At 39.3% G+C, this 25828-nt stretch overlaps 1 protein-coding gene across 1 annotated transcript in view; it reads left to right on the forward strand.

The window, feature by feature from the left end:
* FBN1 (fibrillin 1) overlaps positions 1–25828 on the forward strand; it is a 160841-nt gene that overhangs the window by 14310 nt on the left and 120703 nt on the right. The window contains exons 3-6 of the mRNA XM_074837024.1: positions 1412–1494; positions 2415–2513; positions 9418–9513; positions 11059–11154. Of these exons, the coding sequence (XP_074693125.1) occupies positions 1412–1494; positions 2415–2513; positions 9418–9513; positions 11059–11154 (374 nt within the window). The remainder of the gene's footprint in view (positions 1–1411; positions 1495–2414; positions 2514–9417; positions 9514–11058; positions 11155–25828) is intronic.

Below are 25828 nucleotides of genomic sequence, written 5' to 3' on the forward strand. Positions count from 1 at the left end.
ATCCAGAAGCAGTGGAAGGTAATGGTAGTATTTGCGTTGACCTAAGTAGTTTCTGGCCAAGCACTTAATGAAAAGACTAGGTGTCACCAAGGTCGGTGTAATCAGAATACTTGAAATTGCATTAACAATGCAGATCCCTAAATAAATACAGTATAAAAGTCTCGTTAGTTAGAAAATGTGCATAAATAAATGTTTGTATATATCAAGACTGTTTGTCTTAAGTTGCCTCACCATATGAGGTAACTGTTGTTTACTTAGACATTGCAATACTAGGGATGAAGAACTTTCTGAAAGACCAAGGACAAAATAATAACAGAAAACCCTTCCTAAAACAATAAACACTTTAAATCTGTCTCTTATCTGTATACAGTATTATAATAAATCAGTTTCTAGGAAGTACTAGTTTACAGCTAGCTTTACTTGCATTAATCTATTTAGTAATTGCTCACAGTATTAATAGAGGTTGTAAAACTTTCCTCTGATAAGTTTATTAAACATACAACAAAAGGAGGCACATTTTTCCATTTTTGAAGCTATTCTTACTAGCTTTACTTGCATGGATAGATGCATTAAATAAATAGCACAAGGTATATTAAAAAAAAAGATTTATTATCTGTGAGGGGCATAGAACCATTTCAACTTTTCTATTTTTAGCAGTAAAATCACAATAGGAATGGTGTAATGTCCTGTCAGCTTTCATTGTAAACTCTAGTGATACAGTTATTTAAAAGGGTAAATACAGATGAGAGGAATGGGATGGAAAGAAAAATTCTCATGGATCCATCATTTAAGATCATATTAATTTCACAGGACCCTATCTCTCTACATGCACCCACGTCCTTGATTTTTATGATAGTAAGTAATTTTTGCTAATGAAGCTTTTACATATTTTGGCTGATTCATTTGGCTGATGTCATGGTTGGCATGTTTCAGTCATACAGACAGAGTTTTGCTCATGGACCCAACAGGGAACAGTAATAGTGTGTTAGAGTAAAGAAAAGAAAGCAACATGAAGCTTAAAAATTACCAAAGAGCACTAGAATTCCTCTGTGTTCACTAATGATGATGGGCGTGATCCCTCATTTTGTATTTAAAGGGGAGTTTTGCTCAAAACTCACGTATGCTACTTTTCCAGATACGAAGTGATAGGTGGCAAGGTTTGCCCTTTCTATTCCTGTTCAGATGTTACTGATTTGATTTCATGTTTATAATGTAATCTTCAGCTTGTAAAAGTGCATGTTACCTAAAAAACCCAACAACTGAAGGCATACAGTTCTGCTAAAAACATACAACACTTTTAGATTTAATTATTTAAATGTATATTGCAGTGATTTACTTTTTCCGTTTTTATGCCTCTACTTTTAAAACATATTTCTGAGTAAAAATAAGAATTCGTCCTTTTTTTTTCCAGACCAAATGTGTGTGGATCACGTTACAATGCTTACTGTTGCCCTGGATGGAAAACTTTACCTGGTGGAAACCAATGCATAGTCCGTAAGTTAATCCAGTTATGTGTTATGACTGAGGTTTATCTTTGTCCTTCTACGTCAGGGTATTCTTAATTGTATACCAGAACTGAAGTGTGTTTCTATATGGCTTCAATAGCGGCTGTACATCATTTTTTTACCATTTTAAATATATTAAGCTAATATACAAAGTTTTGTGGGCTACAATACAGTGATGTGATACCAGTATTTAACAAAGGATTAATCTCATCCACATGTTCTGTTTAAGACTGTGGTAAAGGGATCCAAGGGGTGTGTGGACTCTCAGGAGCTGTAGCTGTGGAATATGTTAATCTATTTAAGTAAATGGAAGGAGGCAACAGCATCGGGCCAGCAAGTACATTTTCTCTGCTTGTTTGGACCATATCCCTGAAATATATATGTAGGGATATAAATATATACCTACATACGTCACAGTGCTGTATGCATATTCATGTATAATGGTACAGTGTACCAGAAATAATTGTTAAAGGCACTTTTCCTGAGGCTGATAAGACCCTATCCTGAGATAATGAGGCAACATGCTGTCAGATGGGAATTATTACGCTTGTGTCTCTGGTGCAGAAATAAGAGAGCATTGGAACGCTGACTCAGTGCCATCCTTCCTCCAAGAGTAGTCTGGTAAAATGGATCACAGTTTCACTTTTCCAGGGAGATCTCCCTATATCTATTGCGGCCTGTGGCATATTCCCAGACCTTTTCATAACAGATTGTGAAGGTCTGTGTTTTAGCTGTCCCCTACAGAGATGCGGTGGAACAGGAGGAACTGTTTTGGAATCCATTGTATGCAATTTACTGAATTTGTAGGTATTTATGTTATGGTACTGAATGCATATTTTCTGTCAGGTGTTTTTTATGTGTTTGGGGTTTTTGAAATATTTTTTAAAGGCATTTATGTTTTCTTTATAGCAATCTGCAGACATTCCTGTGGGGATGGATTTTGCTCTAGACCAAACATGTGCACATGCCCAAATGGTCAGATAGCCCCCTCCTGTGGTTCAAAATCAAGTAAGTATTTCTTCTGTGTCTTTGATATTGCTCTTTTGCGTCTGTGAAGGTACTAAGGTATGTAAGATAGTTCAGTGGTCAATATTTAAGACAAATAACCTCTGAGTCACCAGACGTACTTTTACCAGAGGAAAGAAAGCATAGCCTCCTATGATGAAACTGAAGAATGACTCAGAGACTAGCTATTAGGGACACTCTTTTTTGCCAAATTGAAACCAAATTAGTTTTATTGGAAGCTATATTAATTTGCCAGTTTGTAACACTAATTCCAGTCTTCCTTGTTTTCTGGAAAATGCCGTATCTCTATTCAGTGCTAGACATGCACACATATACAACACAAAAATTGAAATGATAGAGAGATGACTGTTAACAGTTGGGTGAATTAGACTTGCTTTGTAATTCTGCTCTCGTTTTGGAGGCTACTAAGCCAGACACTGCTGTATTTTACATACGTAGGCCTACAAGTACTGTAGCATTTCACTGCCAGGCTGAGTATGTATCTTCTGAATCTAATCTTGCTGACCTCATTCAGGTGATACTTCTGTAGGTGCTAGACATACAGAACTGGTCTAAGTTTTTAAGTGGAACTGCTTCTCATCAGAAAAAAAAAAAGATGCTTTGGAAATGAAACTTTTCAGAGAGATGACTTTTCCTAGAAATGTTTGGATTTCAGGCTTTCAAGGAAGGTTCCCCAGATCCAGAAAAAAATAAGTAAAATTGAATTCATTCAATGAACCAGATAGCCCAATGGCTAATCATGGGTAGAGTATCTGATATGCAGTAGGATTTTGCTTGGGACGGTATCTCAGTTCATACCTGAGATGCCAGCTGTAAAGTTCACTGTAGTCTCATTTGAGTATGGTGCTTGGAATGTAGAAGATTTTGATTTTTATATAAAATGTGAAGTTTCTGGGAAGAATTTTGGGGGAAACTGGTTCCCACAAGTGCCCATAACCATCTGAACAACATATTAACTGAAGTCAGTGGGGGATGCACTCAGCTGAGGTCTGTAATATGCAAAATGGTCATCCTTTAAATTCTGAGTATCTTTTCAGACTCAATGTGTGGTCTGCTTTGCCCCTGTATTTTTTACCTTGCCATTTTTTGGCTTTCCTAGTTGATAAGAGTTTTCCCACATAACTGACCACTTTAGCTTGTGGCTTTAGCATCCTTTTCATGCAATAACAGTGGAAAAACAATAACAACTGTGGAATGTAATGGAATGGCATGTACTAAAATGGTAAATATTGTTCTTTGTAGTTCAACCCCTTTCTCAGGCTCCTGTGATGTCTGTTAGGGAGAGGCCAGCATGAGGAGGATATGGAGCTCCCAAAGAGTACTGAAAGGAGGAAGGGTGCAAAATGCTGCACAAATGTGTGTGTTGTTGAGTTCCTGCCTTCGTTTGCAGCTACTGTTTTACCAGGTGCATATGCCTTAATCCTGTAAGCCAGTAAAGGAAAGTATGACCACCTCCCAAGTCCCCTTCGGGGTACAGAAGGAGAGATATATCCCTACATCTGTTACATGTTTTGGCACCTTTGTAAAAGGCAGGAACGAGTGGGCCTTAGTATTACCTCATTTTTTTAGGTCACACTGAAGTGTTTTATGAGTCAAGACTTAAAAGAAAAATAGATTATGAGTAAAGTTACAGTTCTCCTTGTGGTTCTTTTTCTGAAATGTTCTACCATTGATCTCTGTAGTTTTAGCCTTCATGGAGTTGCACAGATAAATGGTTGCAGAAGGATTTTACTACAGTTTTTAATCAAGCAGCTTCTAAAGCCTATATGACATAGCTATTTTGGTTGTTGACAATTGTCCTAGGTATGAATATTCTACTAATCATAAGCTTTAATCAGTGCTGACATTATTTTCCTTACATTGCTACATAGGTTTGCTCACTTTGAAATGTTGCTTTTCTGTATATGGTATAAGTATTAGCACTTCAGAATTAGACTTGGCTTTAAAAATACATTGTTTATATCTTGTTTAATCAGTGCAATAATTTACGATATATTTTGTGTGTGTGGTCACATCTTTATTTATTAAAACAAAAGAATTCTAAAAGCGGAAGTGTCTTGAGTTGTAGAGAAAAGACTCCGCTGCCTCTCTGCACTCTGTGTAATAATGTTTATGACCAAGCACCTCATTAGGACTTATAGAACATACACTTTCTGTAATTCATTTGCTCTGTTGGCACTGTAGACAAAATCCATGAATACATATTTACACAATAGACCACAATGACTTAGATCTGCTATTAGGAAACAAAGTAAACATAAACATAAACGATATCGTTTGACATCAAAGGGTTACTGTCAGCTCCCCTTGGTAACAGTTAATATTTTGCCAGATTATGCATTCATGAAACCTTATTTTAATGACACATTTTAACAAATGAGAAAAAACTCATTATTAAAATAGTAAAAAAAAAAATCAAAAGTAGATGATAAAAGTTTGTTACATTCAAAATACAGATAACAAATATGAATGAAAATGCCGTGATTTCTCATATGTATGGCTTCTGATATATGAGCTGTGTCTGAGTTGTTTTTTGGATATTTTAAGCTATGTGTGTCTTCAGTACTTAAGGAATCAGTAGTGAGCACAGGTTTTATAGCATGTACAGCCACAGGCAGAAACTGAATTCATGGTGGCTCTTACAGACTGGTTGTCTGTCAGAATCAAATAATTAATGCAGATTGGAAAGTATGTGGATTGGAAAGCAAAACAAAGCCTTCAAGTTTGATTCTTATGCAGGTCAGTTGTTGGGACTTTTCTGGTTACGAGTCAGCTTTAGGAATCTGATTCATGGTTGAAAAGATCAACCAGTGGTTTTTTTCAGCAGGGATTTTCGTGACATCAGTGAACTTGCTGGCTGAGTAGTGGTTATTTCTGTGTAATTAGTGAATTTTTGGGTATGCTTACTGGCTTGGAGATAAGACTGCCACGTCTGGAGGCATTCCCCCTGCTGGCTCTGATGTTGCAGGTGCATGTGTGGGGAGATGTCCTACACCCTGTGCTGTACCAGCTCTGTGGTGGCTGCTCTGCTGCTACCTCCAAAACCACCTGGGCCATGGCTTCTTTGGCCTTGTCTGTTTGTGCTGCAGCCATGCCCCTGTTCGTGCTGCAGACATATCCTACGATCCTGCCATGTTGTTGGAGTTGCTGCTCTGCCCCTGTGGGAGCAGGGGGGGTGAATGAGGAGGAGAAGGGTCTCTCCTTCAGCATCAGGCATCCCTCACTGCCCCCAGGGTTGTGAGTCAGGTGTGTCTCTGAGCTCAGCCACTGGTTTTGCTTTCAACCTGTTTCAGTCAGAATGGCTTGGGCTGGCCTAAACAGGGAAGGTATTTGCTGATGGGGCTGTCTCTGAAGGAAGGGAGCCGTGGCAGAGGCAGTGAGAGCTGTGGTGGGGGCTGGGGGTGGCAGCTGGCGAGGATAAGTGTCTGTGTCCTCCGGGCAAGGCTGGTTATGCTGCCCGAGTGCAAAATGGGGCCTGCTCCACCCGCCCTGCTAGCAGCTTCAGAGGCACCAGCCGAGGACTGAGGTCTTCCTCAGAGGCTGCAAGCTGTGGGGGAAGAGGCTGGAGCCTGGGCCCTTGGCTCTGCACCCCGGCATCCTGCTCCTCGGGGTGGTGTGGGAGATGTCCATTCAGCGGCAGTAAAACCTGGAGCTCAGCCCTTTCCCTTATATGCTGCTGCTGTCAGAAGTGGTAAAAGGTCTTGAATTTTAAATGTTTCCAGAGTTTTCAGGGCTGCTGCGGGTTTTCTCAGCACCCCGTGCAGAGCTGCAGGCCCACATCCCAATCCCAGCGCTAGCTGCCATCTCTCTCCTGAGTCAGTCACTCGACAGAGAAAGCACGCTGAGCATCTGGGATGCGATGAGACCGTCATTCCTTGTTTACAGCTCCTGGCAGGCAAAGCCCTGCGTCATGCATGGCCGGGGTTGGGAGTGTTTCCTCGGCAGTGGCACAGAGAGCCGAGAGGCGGCCTCTCCTGCCGGTGCCCGCCGGCCGGCCCTGCGGAGCGCCCTCGGCCTGAGGTGCCGGGCAAGCGTCTCCGCTGGTTTTCCCACCTGAGGATCTCAGACCCTCACACCTCGTGTTTTTTAGTTTAGAGTAGACGGCGTGTGTGTTACCTTTCGCCTGCTTGGTGAGCTCCTGAACGTTTCGTGAGCGGTTGTGGTATGATAGTGCTCTCAGTGTGATGAAGTCTTTACTCAGTTTTGCTGAGAATTTATTAAGAAGTCAGGAACTGTTATGCTTAAGCATGCAGCTTGTTGTTTCGCTTTGATAAACAACACAAATGTTGCCCACACACAAAGCGTGTGTGGATGCATTTGGTCTCGCGGGCTCTTGCAGGTTTATAAACCTACCTTCCTGCAGCTATTCCTGTTTTGACTTCAGAAGTTTCCAGTGCAGACTGTTTACAGATTAGTCACGAAAGAGAACAGTAATTGATTAAAAGTAATGATTGATTAATGTTATTAACATTTCCTTGGGCATGCCAAGTTAATGCAAAGCCATATGCATTGATTTATCAGCCTTATCGTAATTCCTGTGATTTTTCCTTGAGTCTTTGTCACTGTGATACCTTGGAACAGGTTATTTTACTTACTGGAATATCTCTGCTGACATTAATGGAATTGTTGATGTAGCTGAGAAAAGAGACTCTGGACCTGCATTAATATGCTACTTTTCAAAAATGCAATCTTAAAATCATCATCTGAGCTCCAGACAGCCTTCGCATGTGTTTCTATAAAGTTTTGGAAGGGTACTATTTCAGAATAGTCTGTATGATTTTGGAAATACTATTTTCAACGTTCCCTCAAAAGAGGGCAGAAAATAAATAATTAGTTTACTGACTATGTCACGAATGTTTTTGCATGGTAATAAGGGAGAAAGCTCACTGATTTGAATGGCTCATTTTAATAAAGATGACTGGGTGTCCTAGCAGTCTCCTATAATGATTTTAGTTTAAAAAGGAGGAAGAAATATTTTACCTTGGAAAAGTTCCTTTAAGAAACAGTAAGACAAATTATGGAAACTTTCTGTGTGTGTGTTATGTGTAAAACCACTCCTTATCCCAAAATGGGGAAATATACTTTACTTTTACTTGAACAAATAATATAAAAATCATCAAATAAGCTACTGTTAACCTTTTTATCTCGAATGTAGTTCAAAATATTTAAATGGCTTTGGTCTTCATGTGGAAATGGAAATTAGCTCTTGGCATAGCTTGCTCTAATTGAAATCAGTTTGTGGTTTTTAAGTTCCTTCCCTGCTTGACAGATGATATCATTTCCTATGCTTTTTGTAATCCCCTCTGTTTTTCTAAGATTGTATAAAGCTAAGTTGAACTACACATTTTAAAGTAACTATACACCTTTTTCTGACCTACTTAGGACCTTGTCCAAAAATCTTCACCAGATATTCACTCTGTATTTGCAGACAATTTTACTTTTTTGTTGAGGAATGTTAGTACATTTTTGTTGCCTGAAGTACTGAAGTACATCCAAAGTAGAACAAAGATGTATCATAACTATTAAACCCATAAGATACAGTTCTTACTTTTATAATTAAAGAATTAAGAGTACCAGTGTTTTAAATGCTAGATTGTTTTAAATCCTTCATCCAGTTGCATGTTTAACTTGTGTTCTGTGGATTCATATTGCTATAGAAGGCAATACAGTTAAAATTATTATTTCTACTTGAAAATAAAACTAAAATTCCATTCACATACTTCTGAACTGTAAAAAGCCAAATGATGCTTAAGGGCTTTGTGCAACAGGAAAAATTTAGTGGTTGGCATGGCACCTGTTAGCAACAGGCTTTGGCGGGACATGCAATTTCTATTTTACAGTCCTGAGCATTTCAGACAGTGTGGTGTAGGTATCCAGTGCTCAATCACAGTCTAATGAAATGCTGATCTGACCGTAATCCTAACTGGGGAGGGGCCTTTTATGTGATTCCTGTTAAGAGGGAAACCGTTTCCCGGCTGCTTACTGGAGTGCCGGCCCCAGTTCACAGCTGTGTCGACAGCAGGACCCGTAAGGAGGACTTCACTTTGTCGGGAGGCCTGTCTGCTTCTCTGTGCCTATGCCTGATATACTAGATGTTCCTAACATCTAGTTAAAAAATATATTAAAAAAAAAAACGCATCACAGACTTTTATGCTTCACTGGCATAGGACTTACGCTGCATGTTAATCATTATAATGGTGGGGTTGCAGCTGAGGAGAGCATGCTGCTGGTCCCCTGCCTCTGCTCCTTGCAGGGAAAGGTTGGCTCTCAGGAAATGCTGTGAGCTCTGCAGCCCCCAAGCAAAGCAGCCAGGAGGCAGCTTTACCTGGAGATGGGGTGAGCCCACAGGTGGCATACAGAAAGAAATCGCTCTGTTATTTTTCCGTTTCATGCAAAAAGTCCTACCTGGGCAGATGAACTTCTGGTATTGCGTGTGTTGGCAGAACTGGGCTGTCTTCAGGAGCTTCTTTGTATGCTTCCATTTAATACTTCCCTCCCCCTTTGATCAGATGTTAAGTCTCTCTTTCTTCTTGGTGGTATCTACCAGAAGGTTAGTACTTTTCCCTTATTGATGGCCTTTTCTCATCATTGCAAACTAGGAGACAATTCTGTGGATTTATGCTCACATGAGATATCTTTGACTTCAGGCAAATAAGAGTGGTATCAAATTCTTGCACCATGTCCTATATTCCTTAGGAACTGTAAATCAATATTGTTTTCTGTGCTGCCATTTTAAGTATCTGTCCTAAAATATGCATCCTTGTTTTCTAATACTGGTTTCTAGTTCATAGAATCAATCCCTAAAAAAAAAAAAAATCCCTTAGCAGACAGTTAAGTGTTTCTGACTGGTTTGATTTAACTGAGGAAAATCTTTTTTCCTTTCAAGTACAACACTGTAACATCCGGTGCATGAATGGAGGTAGCTGCAGTGATGACCATTGCCTCTGCCAGAAGGGATATACAGGAACACACTGTGGACAGCGTAAGTGCACTTTTATTAACATAGATGTGTTGATTGGGCACACTTTAGCTCTAAACTGATGTTGAGCTTGGTTTTGATCAGGTACAGTGGAATTTTACAGGAAAACACATGACTTCGTAATGAATGCTGAGTGAATTCTTTCTGATCAGGACTATTAAAATAAACATCATGTGAATTCATAATAATTGGATATAACTTGATCCTGTAGTTCTCACACTACCATAATTCCCATTGACCTCCAGGGCTTTCCACTCACTAGAGCAATAGGCCATAGATTTGGAATTTATGTGGGATTCAGTTTTCATCTTATAGACAAAATCAAGCTTTCAATACAAAACCTTTTTTTAATTTCAGGGGTTTGCTTCAGGCTTGGCTAGTATGCTTTAGGAATTTTGCTCATTTTGATGTTGTCTTATTAGAGTTGATCGACATATTTTTGATCTCCTGAGCCAACAGCATCCTGGATCCGCTGCTTGAAATCTCTCCCAAAGTGACTCTGGTGGTCTCTTGCTCTTCTTGGCTGAAATGCTGTGAAGAAACTCAAATAAGGATGTAGACACTGCTTTTAACCAAGGCTGTCATGTTGCTATCTAGTGAACTATGGGTCTGACAGAGAAAATGTGTTTAGCTCATTTAATGAAAACCTTTTGTGCTCTGTCAAAATCAATGGCACACTTCACATGAACTTCAGTGGGACCAGGAATTTACCCTAATAATCTGGAAGAGGATCACATGGTGAAAGGATTAAGAATTGTATTTCTGCCTTCTCTGTGAATTATCAAGTGGATAAAAGAGGATAAATGGAAACCTTCTTTCTACTGAAGTGAATGTGAAACGGAACAAAGAATAACATTACTGAATGAGCATCAAATTGTATTTAAAAGCCCCTTTTTCATGTGAATTATTTTTTCTGATTATTTTTGAGAGCAACTGCTTTTGGAGTTTATTATGAGGAAAACTGGGTTCTGAACCTAGTGACAGCATCATACAGGGGAAGAATATCTTGGATTAATTTAGTCTAAATGTTGATTACATTTAGCTATCCTAGTTGACAGCATTAATTATTTAACATCAGCAAACAGCCTTTTAATACTGTATTGTTTTTCTACTATGGTAGAGAAACTAATACATTTTTAAATTTGCTTCTGAATAGGGAAAAATTTTGAGGATTTAGAGATGAAATTTTCTTCTGCACCCTCTGTCTGCAATCTCTTACTATGTCAATGTTTCTTTGTTGAAATTTTGAAAGAGATGTTATTTTGAAGTTATGGAATTGTCTAGCCATCCCAACGAGAAAGGCTCTGAGAGGTCAGAAAAGCTGTGGTTGTTACTGTGTTTATATTATGCCCCCTTGAAAAAATGAATTCATGATACTAATGAGGCCAGGAAATAAGAAAAGATCATAAGTAGATTCTGGAAAATAAAGTATCCTGTCCTGTTACATTTACCATTTTTACCAGTTTACCTGAGCTGGTCAAGTACATACCTTCATGTCTTTCTGGAAATAGGTCAATAAAGATTACTTTTGCCTTCCCTCCGATACAGCTGTCTGTGAAAATGGATGTCTAAATGGAGGGAGATGCGTGGCTCCGAACCGATGTGCTTGCACATATGGCTTTACTGGACCTCAGTGTGAAAGAGGTATGTGCCCTAAAACAGTGGAAAAAAAATTGGTGTTCCAACTTGTTTTATAGTAACTTAAAAATACTTAAATAGTAATATGAAATAAAATATTTAAATAGTAATATTTTATTGCTGTCTATGAATAAGGTAAAATGGAATTAACGTTCTTTTAGAATGCAACGTAAGGAAACTTTACTGAAAGGAGAACTCCTGTCTAAGAAAATTGTGGAGATGCTAGTTATGGAACTAAATGGTAACAAGTTTCCTAAATGGCATTTTTAATGAGAAAGTAAACTTCAGCATTGATTTAAAAACCAATATTCAATCTTATCTTCTTTTGTGATTTTGTATATCACAAATGTTGATTGGTATGATTTTAATTTTAGTTCTTCAGTTCACAGAAGGTTTACCAAGTGTCATTTTCTTTTCCTGGGGCAAAGATCCCCATTTATTTGCTCTAACAGTAGGGTTGTCGAGCCATTACCTATTCTAATTTCCACTTGAATTAACTAGATTTGGTTTTGATCGTCTCGAGGCTGATATAAATTTTAAGTAGCATTTTTAGCAGTATGTGAGCTTCATAAAGGTAGAAACCAGGATGAAACACAGATGCAACTGATTAAGGCCTTTTGTTTACTTTTGCCATGAAAACACTCCAATGGAAGAGGTGGCAAATAAGAAGTACTGATAAGTGTTTTTACTTAAACTTCAGTTTCTAAGTCATCAGAAAAGCTCTTTGTATCTCTGATACATTTGCTTATCAGTGATAAGCAGCATCTTGCCTCTGTACTTGGCATGTTTTGTTTTGGCAGAGTTGATTCAATTCTCCTTTTCATTTTGTACAGATTTATTGTTACCAATTTTAACTTTTTATTTGCGTACCCATAGTGATAATCACAGCTGTTTCCAGATGAAGACACAGCTATACCAACTGTCTTATCTGGTATATGGATTTTTTTTCAGGGTTATTAAACCAACTTAATGGTTCCTTTGAGAGAGATACGGTGAACAATGTCTAGGTATAATCCTTCTGTTGACTTTTGTAATATTAAAACTAAAACATTTTCATTTGTTAGAGCTATCAATTGATCTGTTTAGTTGGCAATTCATACATGCTACTCATACAATAGGTACATATCTATGAATCTGGGACAGAATAGACGTTAATAACCTGATTTTGGGCTTGCATGTAGAGGATGTGGTTAGCACATGAAATTTCTGTCAGCGTGTCAGATGATTACCACTGTCAGTGCTGTACCTGGAGTAATGGTTGTCTTTTTTATATGGACAACATAGGTGGGTGATGCCGAGCAACAAATCTAGGGGACCAAAGCTTTTCATTCTGTGCTAGAGCAGATGGTAGGATGAAGCAGGTATTTCCTACACTCCTTCAGCAGGGACTGTGTTGGGACTGTGTGAAGTCTTGCCAGTTGTCCACTCAGACATTGCAAAAGTAGTTCAAACTGATGGTGAAGTTTTTCTGAAGATTGGAAAGTAGCTCTGTTCTGCGTCTTGGGATCTCACTGCTGGAGAAGACTAAGAGAAATGGAAAACTAGGTTAAAAATCCTAAGTTAGAAGAGAATAAAGGCTTTATAGGTAAAGAAGGTACTGAATTTTACTGCAAAGGCTTTGAATTTCAAGCAATGACTGCTTGTTCTCCATGCGTGAAGGTTTTGAGTCTTCAGTCCGGTGAGGAGGTGCTTTTATGTTGCCTGATCTGGGACCAGTTTGACTCCACCTCATTAGGGCAAGTTTCAAGGGTGAAGCCTGCTAACAGCTTCAGTCCTGTCCCTCAGGGCTCCTGCCTTGTGTCGGGTGGAGTGAGAAACTGGTGACACAGAGCCGTTTGAGCCAAATGATGCTGTCATGAAATCCCATGCATATTACTGAGCACAATTGGGGTGGAAATCTGTAGTTTATATGCCTTGTCCATAGGCAGTTTTTACTTAGAACATGTGTTTCATTCTATACTTATCAATAAGAGAGAAAATAGACATTAATGAGCTGTAGTATTTCTGGCTAATGCTTACTGTGCAATATTGAGGCCAAATGATAGTCATATCTTCCTAGAAAGCCTCTGAAATTTGGCTTCTTTCACAGAGATTTCCTGCAGCCTCTCTACCTAGCTGAGCTAATATGTTCCCCTCCTCTAAGAAGGGTGTGGTGGTTTTTGGTCCCAGAATCACATTATGCCATCAGAAAAACTTTTTCTGAAGATAACTTTTCAAGTATAAGCTAATGTTGGTCTTAGTCAGAATAACTTGCATTGTTCAGCACATGCACCTGTGTGGTCATCAGGGAGTTGTCTGGCTGCATATGATTTTACACATCTGTCAGCTAAGTAAGAGGTCCATATTTTGAATCTAGCTTTGGAAGGTTATGTGGATTTGTGACACTCCCTGGTGGGCTTCTGATACGTATGTGGATGGATGTTATCCAGTAAATTGACAAGATTCATGCCTTGTAGAGTAAAACTGTGTCTTTACTAGAAAGAAGAAAAAAGGGGGGGAGGATGGCCAGGGGGCGAAACAAAACAAAACCGAAGCATCTCTATGCGTGGAAGCAGGGGGAAAAAGGAAATCACTCAAGAGAAATGGTCTCTTAAACTATTTCATTTCTGGGGGAGGCAGATTGTTTTGAAAACACCATTTCTGGATATAAATGTAATGTGAAGTGATACAGTTTGTGGCATGCACATTCTCCATCTGTTTGGCTGTGGTTTGACTTCTAGGTTGTGCCATGCCACAAGCTAACAGTGATGTAAGTAATTTACTGCTGCATATCACGCAGTGCTTTTCTCTACAAGCATCAACTAATAGTAACAGTCATAGACATGTGGCATGTATGTCACACACCAAAGAATATTCCAGCCTATGCTGCATATGTCGTAGCTTAGAACTGTCTGGAATAAAACAGTGTTGAGGCAACCAAATTCATGGGGGTTATTCCAATAAACTGATATGGGAAAACAATTAAAATATTGCAGGTGGTTGTAGGAAAGTTAAAGCCAGTTTCTTAAATCCAGAGGCTAGTTGTGTAGTTGACACTGTCCCACACAACATCCTTGTCTCTAAACTGGAGAGACATGGATTTGATGGATGGACCACTCAGTGGAGAAGGAATTGGCTGGATGGTCGCGCTCAAAGAGTTGTGGTCAATGGCTCGATGTCTGAGTGGAGAGCGGTGACGAGTGGCGTCCTCAGGGGTCGGTGTTAGGACTGGTGCTGTTTAACATCTTTGTTAGCGACACGGACAGTGGGATCGAGTGCACCCTCAGCAAGTTTGCCAACGACACCAAGCTGTGTGGTGGGGTCGACACGCTGGAGGGAAGGGATGGGCCATCCAGAGGGACCTGGACAGGCTGGAGAGGTGGGTCTGTGCAATCCTTATGAAGTTCAACAAGGCCAAGTGCAAGGTCCTGCCCATGGGTCAGGGCAATCCCAAGCACAAATACAGGCTGGGTGATGAGTGGATTGAGAGCAGCCCTGAGGAGAAGGACTTGGGAGTATTAGTGGATGGAAAACTGACTGTGAGCCAGCAATGTGCACTCACAGCCCTGGTATCCTGGGCTGCATCAAGAGAAGTGTGGCCAGCAGGTCGAGGGAGGGGATTCTCCCCCTCTACTCTGCCCTTGTGAGCCCCCCCCACCCCTGCAGTGCTCTGTCCAGCTCTGGGACCCCCAACATAAGAAGGACATGGACCTGCTTGAGCAGGTCCAGAGGAGGCCACAAAGATGATCGGGGGCTAGAGAACCTCCCCTGTGAAGACAGGCTGAGAGAGTTGGGGTTGTTCAGCCTGGAGAAGAGAAGGCTCCAGGGAGACCTTCTAGTGGCCTTCCAGTACTTAAAGGGGGCTACAGGAAAGATGGGGAGGGACTCTTTATCAGGGGGTGTAGGGATATGATGTGGGGTAACAGTTTTAAACTAAATGAGGGTAGATTTAGATTAGACATAAGGAAGAAATTCTTTCCTGTGAGGGTGGCGAGACACTGGCACAGGTTGCCCAGAGAAGCTGTGGCTGCCCCCTCCCTGGGAGTGTCCAGGCCAGGTTGGACGGGGCTTTGAGCAACCTGGTCTAGTGGAAGGTGTCCCTGCCCATGGCAGTGGGCTTGCAACTAGATGATCTGTAAGGTCCTTTCCAACCCAAACCATTCTGTGATTCTGTGATTGTGTCTACTGTTTTAAGTCGTTTTTCCATACATTTGTTCCATATTTGTAATAGAAATTAGCCTGATTGGTATTACCTCAGTAAATGCTGACCATATGATTGTTAATGAAGATCTGCAAGACTTCTGTGTAGGTCAATAGCTTCAAATACATGCACAATGAAAGGGCTATATCTGATGAAAGACCTGCTGCTTTCAGTGCAGCAAGCTCCATCAAATCTGTGGCATGAGTACATTTGTGTATTTATTTAGTCATTCTTTGAGAGGGTAGCAGCTGACCTTGGACAGTTCTGGCACACAAATTGCTTTTTGTGTGTCTTAGAAGTGTTAATGATGGTTTAAACCCATATAAACATGAGCAAAAGGAATTTTTAGATTAATTATTATCAGTGGAGTCCCTCTTCATGTTCTGGGAATGTGTACCATGTCACTGTATCACTGGTGAGGTGTGCTTTGTCAGAGCTGGATTGATAACCGTAGCATCGTCAGAATTGATGCAGATGTATCATTAGCTCCTAAGCTGTTGTGTGTGGGGTTTGGCACCTTTCCAGAACAGGGGAAGCCTCCTGGGCATACTGTCAAGTATATGCAGGTGTATCATAAGTACAACAGACCTGGCTTTTCTGTGGGATAATGTTCGTCAAAAAGGTGAACTTGACATAAGCTAAATAGCGAAAGTGTAGTGGAGTTGGAAATGCTTCCTACAGCAATTTAAGACACATTTAAAATACATAGTCCAGAAAGGAAAATATTTCATGGATATTGGCTCAGTTAAAATTTGAACTTCAAGGATTCCTTCTGGAAGGTGCTGAGTTCTCTGGCTGCAGTCCAGTGATGGGCTTTGACATGCATTTAAATTCAAACCTGAGATGTCAATATGCCTAAAATTACGCAAGTGCTTAAGAGCCTTGCTGGATTTTGGCCCAAGCTTTCAGAGTCAGTTAAGATCTGAGAGGTGCACTCAGCTTTTAGTGTATCGTTGAATCATGTTGCTAATGGAAAGAAATCACAGGTAACAGAAAATGAAGATGCAAGCAAAACAAAATTTCTTCTACTGGTTAAAAACTGGATGCCATCTTTATGCCATTTGACTTTTAATGCTGAATAACTTGAGTGAGTTACAGATTCTGCAGTTCCTTTTATTGTCATTGAAGAGATTGAGAGCAGAGATTTAGCTTATGTTCCCCCGAGGATGATTCAGAACATCGACAGCTCTTTTTATTGTCCATAAAAGAGCCTAGGGGATTTAGCTGGCTATGTGAGATGCCCACGTTTGGGTCATGTGAAAACATCCCCCTGTCATGCACTTTATGAAACTCCAGAGGAAAGAATGATGTTAGAAGCTCTGAGAGTTCAGACATCCCTATCAGATTTGGTAGAATTCTGTCCTCCAAACTTGTGCATAAAAGCTTTCTTGACTCTTTGAATCTATTTCTGTTTGGACATTTGTATGATTATACTTTTAAGTGAGTGAATTCTGTATAATATAAAATTGTACATTGTTGTTATCCTTCTATTGCAAAAATGCAATGAAATGTGCTTTTCTCTTTCTGTCTGGATCCATTTAGAGGAACACAGTGGAAGCTTAGAATGTGTTACAGCCCTGTTTGTTTATTTGAATGCTTGTGACAACATCAGGGGCTCAATCCTGCTGCATTTTGGAGTTTTGCCACTCGCTTCACATAGGAGCAGAATTGGGCCTAATGTAGTTCAAATATTAAAAACGTACCACGTGTGTTTTGTTTTTTTCTGGACTCAGAATATGAGCAAATGATTGCTTTTTCTTCAAACAGAGTAGTTTCTGTACTGCTCTCTTCATGGCAGGAATTTTTGCATAATTTTTAATTATATTTGGCCATTATTAAAAGTTCCCAGAATTAATGCCATATGTAAAAATATCTTTCCCAGAGCCTCTCTATGAAAGTGCAGCTGCTGAAGTGGTTGAGAGTAGTGTAGTGCTGTGTATATTTTTTTCTTTCTAAATATTACAACGGGTAGAATGTTTTCACAAAGAGGACACTGCACCCCTTAGTGTGCCCCGTCTCTGGTATTTAGTCTAAATGGAAAGTAAATAACAAAGTGTAGATAGCAGTAAAAGTATGTTCCCAAAGCCTTATGTTGCATTTAAAGTAGTATTGCAGCATATGGTAGCTGGCAAACATTTGAATAAACTTGATTTCTGTAGCTGTCTTCCAAGAAACACATCTGTTGACATAGACATGTAGTTTCTGCAGCCCTGTAACATGAATGTATGTACAGTATTATAGCAGCAAACTAAAGGATGGCTAAGTTTGAAGGCCTGGAATAAGGATTCTTGCACACCATTTTCTCCCTGAAAAATTACTTCAGGGTGAAGATAAATATATTCAGTCACAGAGTGACATTTTACTGTCTTTAAAATAATTTTAATACATGTCGTTACCCTTGATGTCTTTGAGTTTTAAAACAAAAATTCATATCAGTGTCCTGGATTGTCTTTTCTATAAAAGAAGTTGAGATAAATGCATGAGGAGTTTTTTAATTTTTAAAATTGAAGCTGCAGCTTAATGGTGGAGAAGTTAGCCTCTGCAGAATAACTGTGATTTAAGATGGTTTATAATATTTAGCAATATAATCAATAGATCTCCGGATCAGAGTTCAGTACTAAAATCAGTCTGTGATGCCAAAAAGCATTTTTAGGATCTTGTGTGTGTGAAGGCTTTTATCCATTGTTCTGCTGCTTGCAAATACACAGTCTAACCGGTCCTATGTTGCTTGCTCTATGGTTTGTGCATCTCAAAATATCACATAGCAGGTTTTAAAATGTTTCTTCAGATATATGCTTAAAGCTTAATCAAGATCCATAAATGATTCGTTACATATGGACTTAGGTCTCTCGTGAGATGTGAGGGCTCCAACTTTTGTACATGAAGCTGAACATTTACATTTTGTTCCAAATTTAATTTTGATTTCAGTCAAACAAACCCAAATCCAACGTTTTCATTCAACTATTTGGCAGCCCTTTCTGTATTTCCATGCCTTCTTGATTGGCTGCTAAGGGCACTGACCTTTAGATGTGCAGTAAGGTATTATTTGGACTTTGCTTTGTTTCAGTTTGATTTTAGTTGTAGCAGTGGAGATGCACAGATTTAATCACAAGTTGAGGAGCCCATATTTTGGTATAATTACAGCACAAATGAAATAGCTGCGTTGTTCTAATCTGTAAGATTTGATTCTTGCATGTAGGACACTGAAGGGACTCACGTGAGAATCACTGAGGTCTTTCTTCTGGTAGTGTAGACAGCTTTGATGTTGAACCTGACACCTACCTCCAGGTGTGCTGGCAGCCTGTGACATTGTTTGCTATGCAAGGAATTCAGTTCCGTTTCACTGCGGATGGGCTGAACCTTGTGGTGACTTTGCTTGCGCGTGGTACTTGCAATCTGCCTTGTAGTGTCTTAGGTAATGAAGAGTGGAGGCCTGTGCTTTTATCAAGAGGTTTTGTTGAAGTTACGTACACAAAGAGATGTCTATGTTTGTTTGGTTATGGGATGTTACGTTAATACAGATACAACTTTTATACACACAGTGCAGGCAGTTGAAAGATATAACCTCCCTGAATGGCCTGCACTGCCAGGTCTGTGCTCTGTAGAGCTCCAGGGAGAACTGGGGAGAATCTGTCTGATGTGTTGTATCACGAGAGTCAGATTTTTTTGTGTGTGGAAAGATTGAGTCAACTTTTACTGATTTTGGCTGTCATTGCAGCACGGCGTTGCATTTGAGGCTTTCAGAATGAGTGTCTTCAAGCTGTTCTTGCTCTCTTAGTACCATTGTAACGTGCCCATTTTTCTAATTTCAGCCATCTCCCAATTCCTGGGTCACTACAAAACTTGTAGAACATAAAATATCTGAGCACAACTAATTCCTCATGGAGCTCTCCGTAGAAAAGGTGCTTTTGAAATGGTGACTCCTGGAGTTGAACATGATACAGGGAATGAGTATATTGAGCTGCGAACTTATCTAACAATGCCTACTTAGCCATTTATGGAGAAAATTATTCCTTCTTCTCTGGGCTGCAATGTATTTTGACATAAGAAAGCACAGCTACCTGAAGTCCTTTCATTTTTTACAGTGAAAATAAATGTCTTCCTTGTGAATCACCCTGAAGTTTTATATGAATGTTTTCCATTCATACCTTTTTTTCTTATTGAGCTGGTAAGCTGAAAATTTTTGTTACAGTTGTGACAGAAAAATTGAAATACCAGTGTGTATGATGCCTCAGTCAAGTTCGTGTTACGGATTTTTTTTTTCATTTGTTTAAGTGATCGAAAACTTTCATGATGGTCAGCTCAAAAAAAGAGAAGAGAACCTCTTTTAAATAGATTATACCTAATGCAAGGATAAACTGACAAGGGCATTTCCAAGTAAAACAATTCTTTTATGTAGGTCAGCTGCAAAACGCTAATGAAAATGCATCTTAAACAGAGGTGCTCAAAATGGTCAATGCAACTGTTTTGTCACCTGTACGTTTCATTGCAACATATTTGTAACAGAGTTGATGAAACCTCTGTAAAAATCAAAACTTTTCTAAAGTAAATTGTTACATTTAGAAAGATATTTCATATCCTATCTCACCATAAAAGTTGCAAAAAGTTGTAGGAAACAGTTACCTGAGAGCAGCTATAAGGACAATCACATTCACACTTCCAGTTGCCCTTGAGAAGTTCACGAATAATGACTGAGTGGTTTTTATATTTTCTTTTTGGTGACAGCTTGTAAGGTTTGGCACTCTAGAGAAACGCTGTAGGAAAAGAAGAGAGGCCTAAATAAGGTCTGAAAAGAAAGGAGCCCTAAGAGAAATATCACTCTCCAAATTCTGCTCTGCTGTAAAGCAGAGCCTAGCTTTGCACTCCTTATCCAGAAGAAACTAATTTTCAAAAAAATAGAATTTCATCATGTAAAGAAACCAATATTCAATATTTCTCTTTGTAGGAAAATGCAAAGGCTGGGGATAAGTAATTTTAAAAAAGTGTGAAAGTTATTAAAAGTGCATGTGTGTATGTACACTCTTATATACACATATGGTTTTATATTTTAAGAAAAGAAATATGAAGCCTTGTAAGCACCTGATGTTTGATTGTGACCTTATACATTTACTATGTGTCTATTGCAGACATTAACCCAGGCCAAACTAGCACAGGTAGGTTAATGTAACTGCAGTCTGCTGTGCCATAGTCTTAATTTCTTTTCGTGGTGGTGTAATTTAGATTACAGGTCCCATTCTGAAGGGGTGGCCTCTGTACTGTTTTCCTTGGTCCTGAACGTTTAACGTAGTATGTGACTCTGTTTTTAAAAAGCGTTTAACTCAAGTAAGTCTGGCTTACTACATGATTTTGGTCATGTTTTATAATGGCTCTATCCTCATCATTTATGTTTTTTGCAAAGTTTACTCGGTGATCTCCAGGAATTTCAGTACTGTCCCCATTTCCTCCTTACTCCTTGGGATGAATGGTCTGCAGTGACCCTCTGATGGTTTTTCTTCCAACACAGAGGTGCTGGCAGTCATAGGGAAACAGGAGCTTAGCAGAAACCTGCATGCTCACAGTTCTTGCCTCTGTGGGGAAGTGGTGGCTGGTGGCTGATGCTTTCACCCTGCACCACTACACACAACATGGGATGAATCCCCTACTCCACTGTACTGAAGCAGGAGAAGGGTCCTTGCTGGCATCGCAGCAGTGATAATAAATTCAGTGGTATTTTATTAGACTTACCATTTTTTTTCTTGTTTCTGTATACGCAGGAGTCTCTTAGTGCTCTTTGGTCTCAAGATTAAGCCATCAGCTTTTGCCATAAGTCCTTTTACATTGATCCTACTGCTGGCAATGGCTCTATTGAATCTATTGATAGATGAGTTTTCAGTAAGGCTGGGAAAATCAGTTTATCTCCAGCAAAACCAGACAGCACGCTAAAATGCGCATCTACTATTTAGTGGAGTGACTCTTGCCTATGAAAGAATGCATTTACGTATTTTTAAAAATTGAGCCATAAGAATTACAGGGGAGAGAGGATAATTTCTATCAGCATTTCATCTTACAGAATTGCTTAGGGTGGAAGGGACATCTTGAGATCATCTAGTCCAACTCCCCTGCTCAACCAGGATCAGCTAGAGCAGGTTGCCCTGGACTGCGTTCACACATCTTCTGGAAAATGTGTTAAAATATATGTTAGTCTGTGATTTGTAACACCTCCAACTGTATCATTCAGACCTGCTAGTCATATAAGGAAGATCCATTGCTAACGCTGTCAAAGCATTCATAATTCTGGATGTTTTGTGTTTTTGCTAATTTGTTTCTTCTACTGTCCAGAGGGTGTTTGTTCTGTGGTAGTGATTGATTGAGTGCTGTGAAATGAAAGCACATGTTATGCTGGTAATTTCTAGTGTAATTGCCTAATAAAATTCTAAAAATTGAACAGTTAGTTTAAAAATACAAAATAAGCTGACAAAATTGCAGTGGTTCATGGGGTGTCAGATAGGGAATGGTTTTAACTCCTAGTAACACTAGTAACTACAGACGCACTGTCAGAGAAATTTTCCTATTTGCACTTGATACTGGCTGCACTTACCTGCTTGTCACTTAAAACAGAAAGATGGGGAGACCCATTAGGTACTTGACTGCTAATTTCACCTGATTTAGGAGGAAGCTGGGTCCCTCAGTGATGGGAGATTTTAGGATCTCAAAAGCTCCTATGTCTGCTTAAGTTTCTGAGAACTACAGCAAGAAATGAAGCAGTAAACAGCGGAAAGAGCATGCTGTGCACTTTCTTCAAAGTGTAATTAGGATGGATCTTAAAGTGAGACACCTTGAACTGCTTCTTCAAGGGCCATTGGACTAGCCTCTGTGCTGGAATAAGACGTCTTAGTTCAGTTGAAGAGTACAGTGACAGAATACTACTTGAGCTTGAAATGTTTATAAGAGGTAATAGTAAAACCAGTGAGCAATGAATTATAATTGTCCTGCTGGGATATGATGAAAGCCTTTATGAGAATCTCCATGTCCCGGTGGGACAGTATGGGTGGTAACTTGGAGAGATTCGTAAAATGGTAGTATGACAGCTTTACAGTAGGATTAATACAGGCTTCAAAAGAAACCACAGGGTTAAAAATTACTTTCAGGCTGCAGGCTTTAAAGGCAAAAAGATCTACCATAGAAATGGGCAGTTAAAAAAAGAGGTAAGTGATACATAGCTGTGAAAGGGGAGTCAATGTTAGATTACTTAGGCTCCAATAACCTTAAAGATAAGATATAATTTAATGATGGCGATACTATGTCTGGAATTGAATTGCACCACACTGTGAATTATTTCAGTTACTTGATTCTTGAGGTGAAGAGTAAAGGAGTAATAAGAGGACACTTTGTGAGCTTTCTGAGGGATTGAAATAAGGAGAGGGTAATGTTTTAGTACACCAGAATTGGGTAGACTTACAGGGGCTCACAAAGAAAAGGCAAGAGAAGCAGGTGAGGGGAGAAGATAGGGGAGAAGAAGATAGCGGAGGGGATCTAGCCAAATAGTTTTCACACATCTCAGGAAGAGAGCGCTGAAGGCAGGTTGAGAAGTTTAGACTGCTGCTAAGGCAGGGGAAGCCCAGCGGAGATGTGCATTCCATTCATCTGAACGGCTCTTCTAGTAAAAACATTGCTAGACACAAGCACAGTCCAGGAATGGCAAATGATGAATGACTTAGCAAGCTATCTTGCTGGGTATTTAATCTGTGTGGTTATCTAAATAATTTGAAATGCTTCTCTTGGCCTGAGCCAGACTGGGCAAAATGAAGTGCCATGCATTAAACCTTGTGCTATTTCAGCTCTCGGGTCCCAGCAGGAACCCAACAAGATATGGCTCCATGAAAGGTGATACTATATTAAACTAACAGTACAAGTTGTATCAAACTCAGTTCCAAATTCAATACAAAAAGTTGTGTTTTTAGAAGGCATTTTAAATCTAGCACTAGCAGCTCAGTCACTTGCTGATGTCAGTACAAAAAAAATGCTTTGTACAGCTGCTGACTGAAAGGAAGATGAGAGGTTAAATTGGGTTAGCGGAAATGAAAGACGTGCAGTGGAAGAAGTATTGGTATCAGAATGTTTATGGAATTTGTCATTAAATAACAGAAGTGTTTAAATTGGAAGGCCAATTTAAAGCATTCCTTTTTACAATTTTTTCCCCATTTATGTGAAATTGAAATTATTTACAAAGGTGTACAAGGAAACATTAATTTCTTCCCCTCTTAAAAAAAAATAAAAATGAAGGCAAATCCATTTTAGTCTCTTACTGTTCAAGCCTTCTTGAACTAAGGCCTGAGCCACCAATATGTATTAGAATAACTCTGCTATTCTTACTACAGTTGATTACAGTGCTCTGTTATAAAGGGTGGAGGCACTTGGTTGTTCTCCAAAGAAAGTGAGTAATAATTGACCTAATGTACAGAGCACATGAATAACATATTCTTTTGGTAAGAAATTTATGTTTTACAGGGTGTGCTAGAGTTCACATCCCTTTTTCACATCTTCCAAAAGATTTTAAAATACTCAGCTGCTCTATTAAATTTCTAATTCAACAAATACTCAAATACAAAGTATGCATTAGATAAAGCTCTTGAGTTGAATCCAAACATTGAAAAATCTTTTAATCTGCCTTGAAAACAGCTGTTTAGAATTTTGAATAGAAATAACAACTTCCTTCAGCCTATGCTGTTGATGTCCACTTCAGTCTCAAGCTGAGGGGAATTTCTCTTTGTTACTCCGTTGCAGTCTTGCTGCTATTGTGATGATTCCACTATCCCCAAAACATACCAGAAGTGGTATCCTGGTCCTGTTGAAATAAATGGTAACACTTCCTTTGAATTTAATATAATGGAGGGACTTATTCAGAAGACTTGAGATAGTTCTGACACTGATTGTGGTTGTCTGGAGCGCAGCTCCAGGAGCTCTTACTGACATCTCCCACTACTGAGAGACTGCCACTGTTCTTCGTGTTTGTCTGCTGAAGGAATTCTTGATATGAGAAACATGTTTTTAGTGTCTGAAATAATTTGAACAAATTAGATGGGTTTTGTGTATATGCACATGGAACTTCTATTCCTTGTTATAAATACTTGTGTAATCTTATAAAATGTTATGCAGTGACTCTGCATTAAATACCACAAATGAAATTTCTAGGCAACTGCTCATTGCGTCTGAGGAAATACACCAAGATTTCACGATGGCTAACATTGCAGTGAACATCAAAAGCAGTAATGGTTTGTCACTTACTGTAAACTATTGCCAAAACTCTGCAGGGAATGGCTTACATTTATTGTACAACTCTTCGTTTTGCCGTGTTCAGAGGGTAGATTATACATGCATTTCACACGCATGCATGTGCACATATTGCTTGTATATTCAGACATTTGGGCAGTATTTTAAACTCAGAGGTAGAAGTCCTACATTGTTAAGAGAAGTGAAGCCTGGATGAAACTTCTTAGTAACTATGGAAGCGATCCAAAACCTGCTCATGTCAAAGAAAGGGACACCCAAAGACTTGGGTGGGCTTTGAACCAGCAGAGTTGACACTGTCAGATCTTGTCAGCCAGGTTTCAATAAGGTATGCAAGCTTATTGAGAAAGCAGTTAGCTCTGTGCTGTGTTACCACACAATACCATCAAGTGGTAATTTTGGATAAAAGTAAGAAGTGCTCAAAGGCATAAGCCACAATATAACTGTGTTTTAGCAAAGAAGGCTGTTATCTGTGGCTGTAGGGTTTAGAAAATACCATTAGATGGAATGGTATTTATTTAACGGCAATTGGAGATTTCAATGATGAATAAGAAATATTCTAGTAAAGTAAATAGCAAATAGAATACATACAAACTCTTTCAGTTTTATAATATAGCATGCTTTTTCTTTTGGGCTTATGTGCTGCATGCACAATCTTTCATGTGATATTCTCATTTCTCAAGTGTTTCTTGAATGCAAGTGTGTTAATGTACATGGGTTAACACATAGAGAAGTTTGTACATGTGTCCTCCAATAGCCTCTGATGAAGTGTAAGTAGCCCTTTTAAATCCAAAGGAGATCTTTGCATTAATTTTAATTGGATTTAGGTTATGCTCAAATTTGAGCAGATGTGGAAGAGTTTTGGGCCTTCCTTTTTCCATGAGATGATGTCTTTATAGTGGGTGTTTCGTTGTTTTGGGGTTCTGTTTGTTTGTATTTTTGTTGTTGTTTTGGTTTTATTTGTGTGGTTTTTTTTTTTTTTTTCCTTTCTTAAGTAGTCAGTATTGTGTGTGTTCTTCAGTGGTGTGATATTGATGCAGAGGTGCAGATGGAGTACCCAGGTTGTCAGTGACCCTCTACACCTCTTTCAAAGCAGAATGAGATTGCAGGCAGGCAGCAGGCTTGCTGCCCTGCAGAGGGGGAGCCTGATACTCACGTGAAAAATAAGCAAGATCATTTTTGTGGACAGGGCTTTAAATCAGCTGTTTAAAAGTTGCTGATCCCATTTCAAGT

The sequence above is a fragment of the Strix aluco genome, chromosome 12 (genome assembly GCF_031877795.1).
Source record: "Strix aluco isolate bStrAlu1 chromosome 12, bStrAlu1.hap1, whole genome shotgun sequence".
Lineage (NCBI taxonomy): Eukaryota > Metazoa > Chordata > Aves > Strigiformes > Strigidae > Strix > Strix aluco.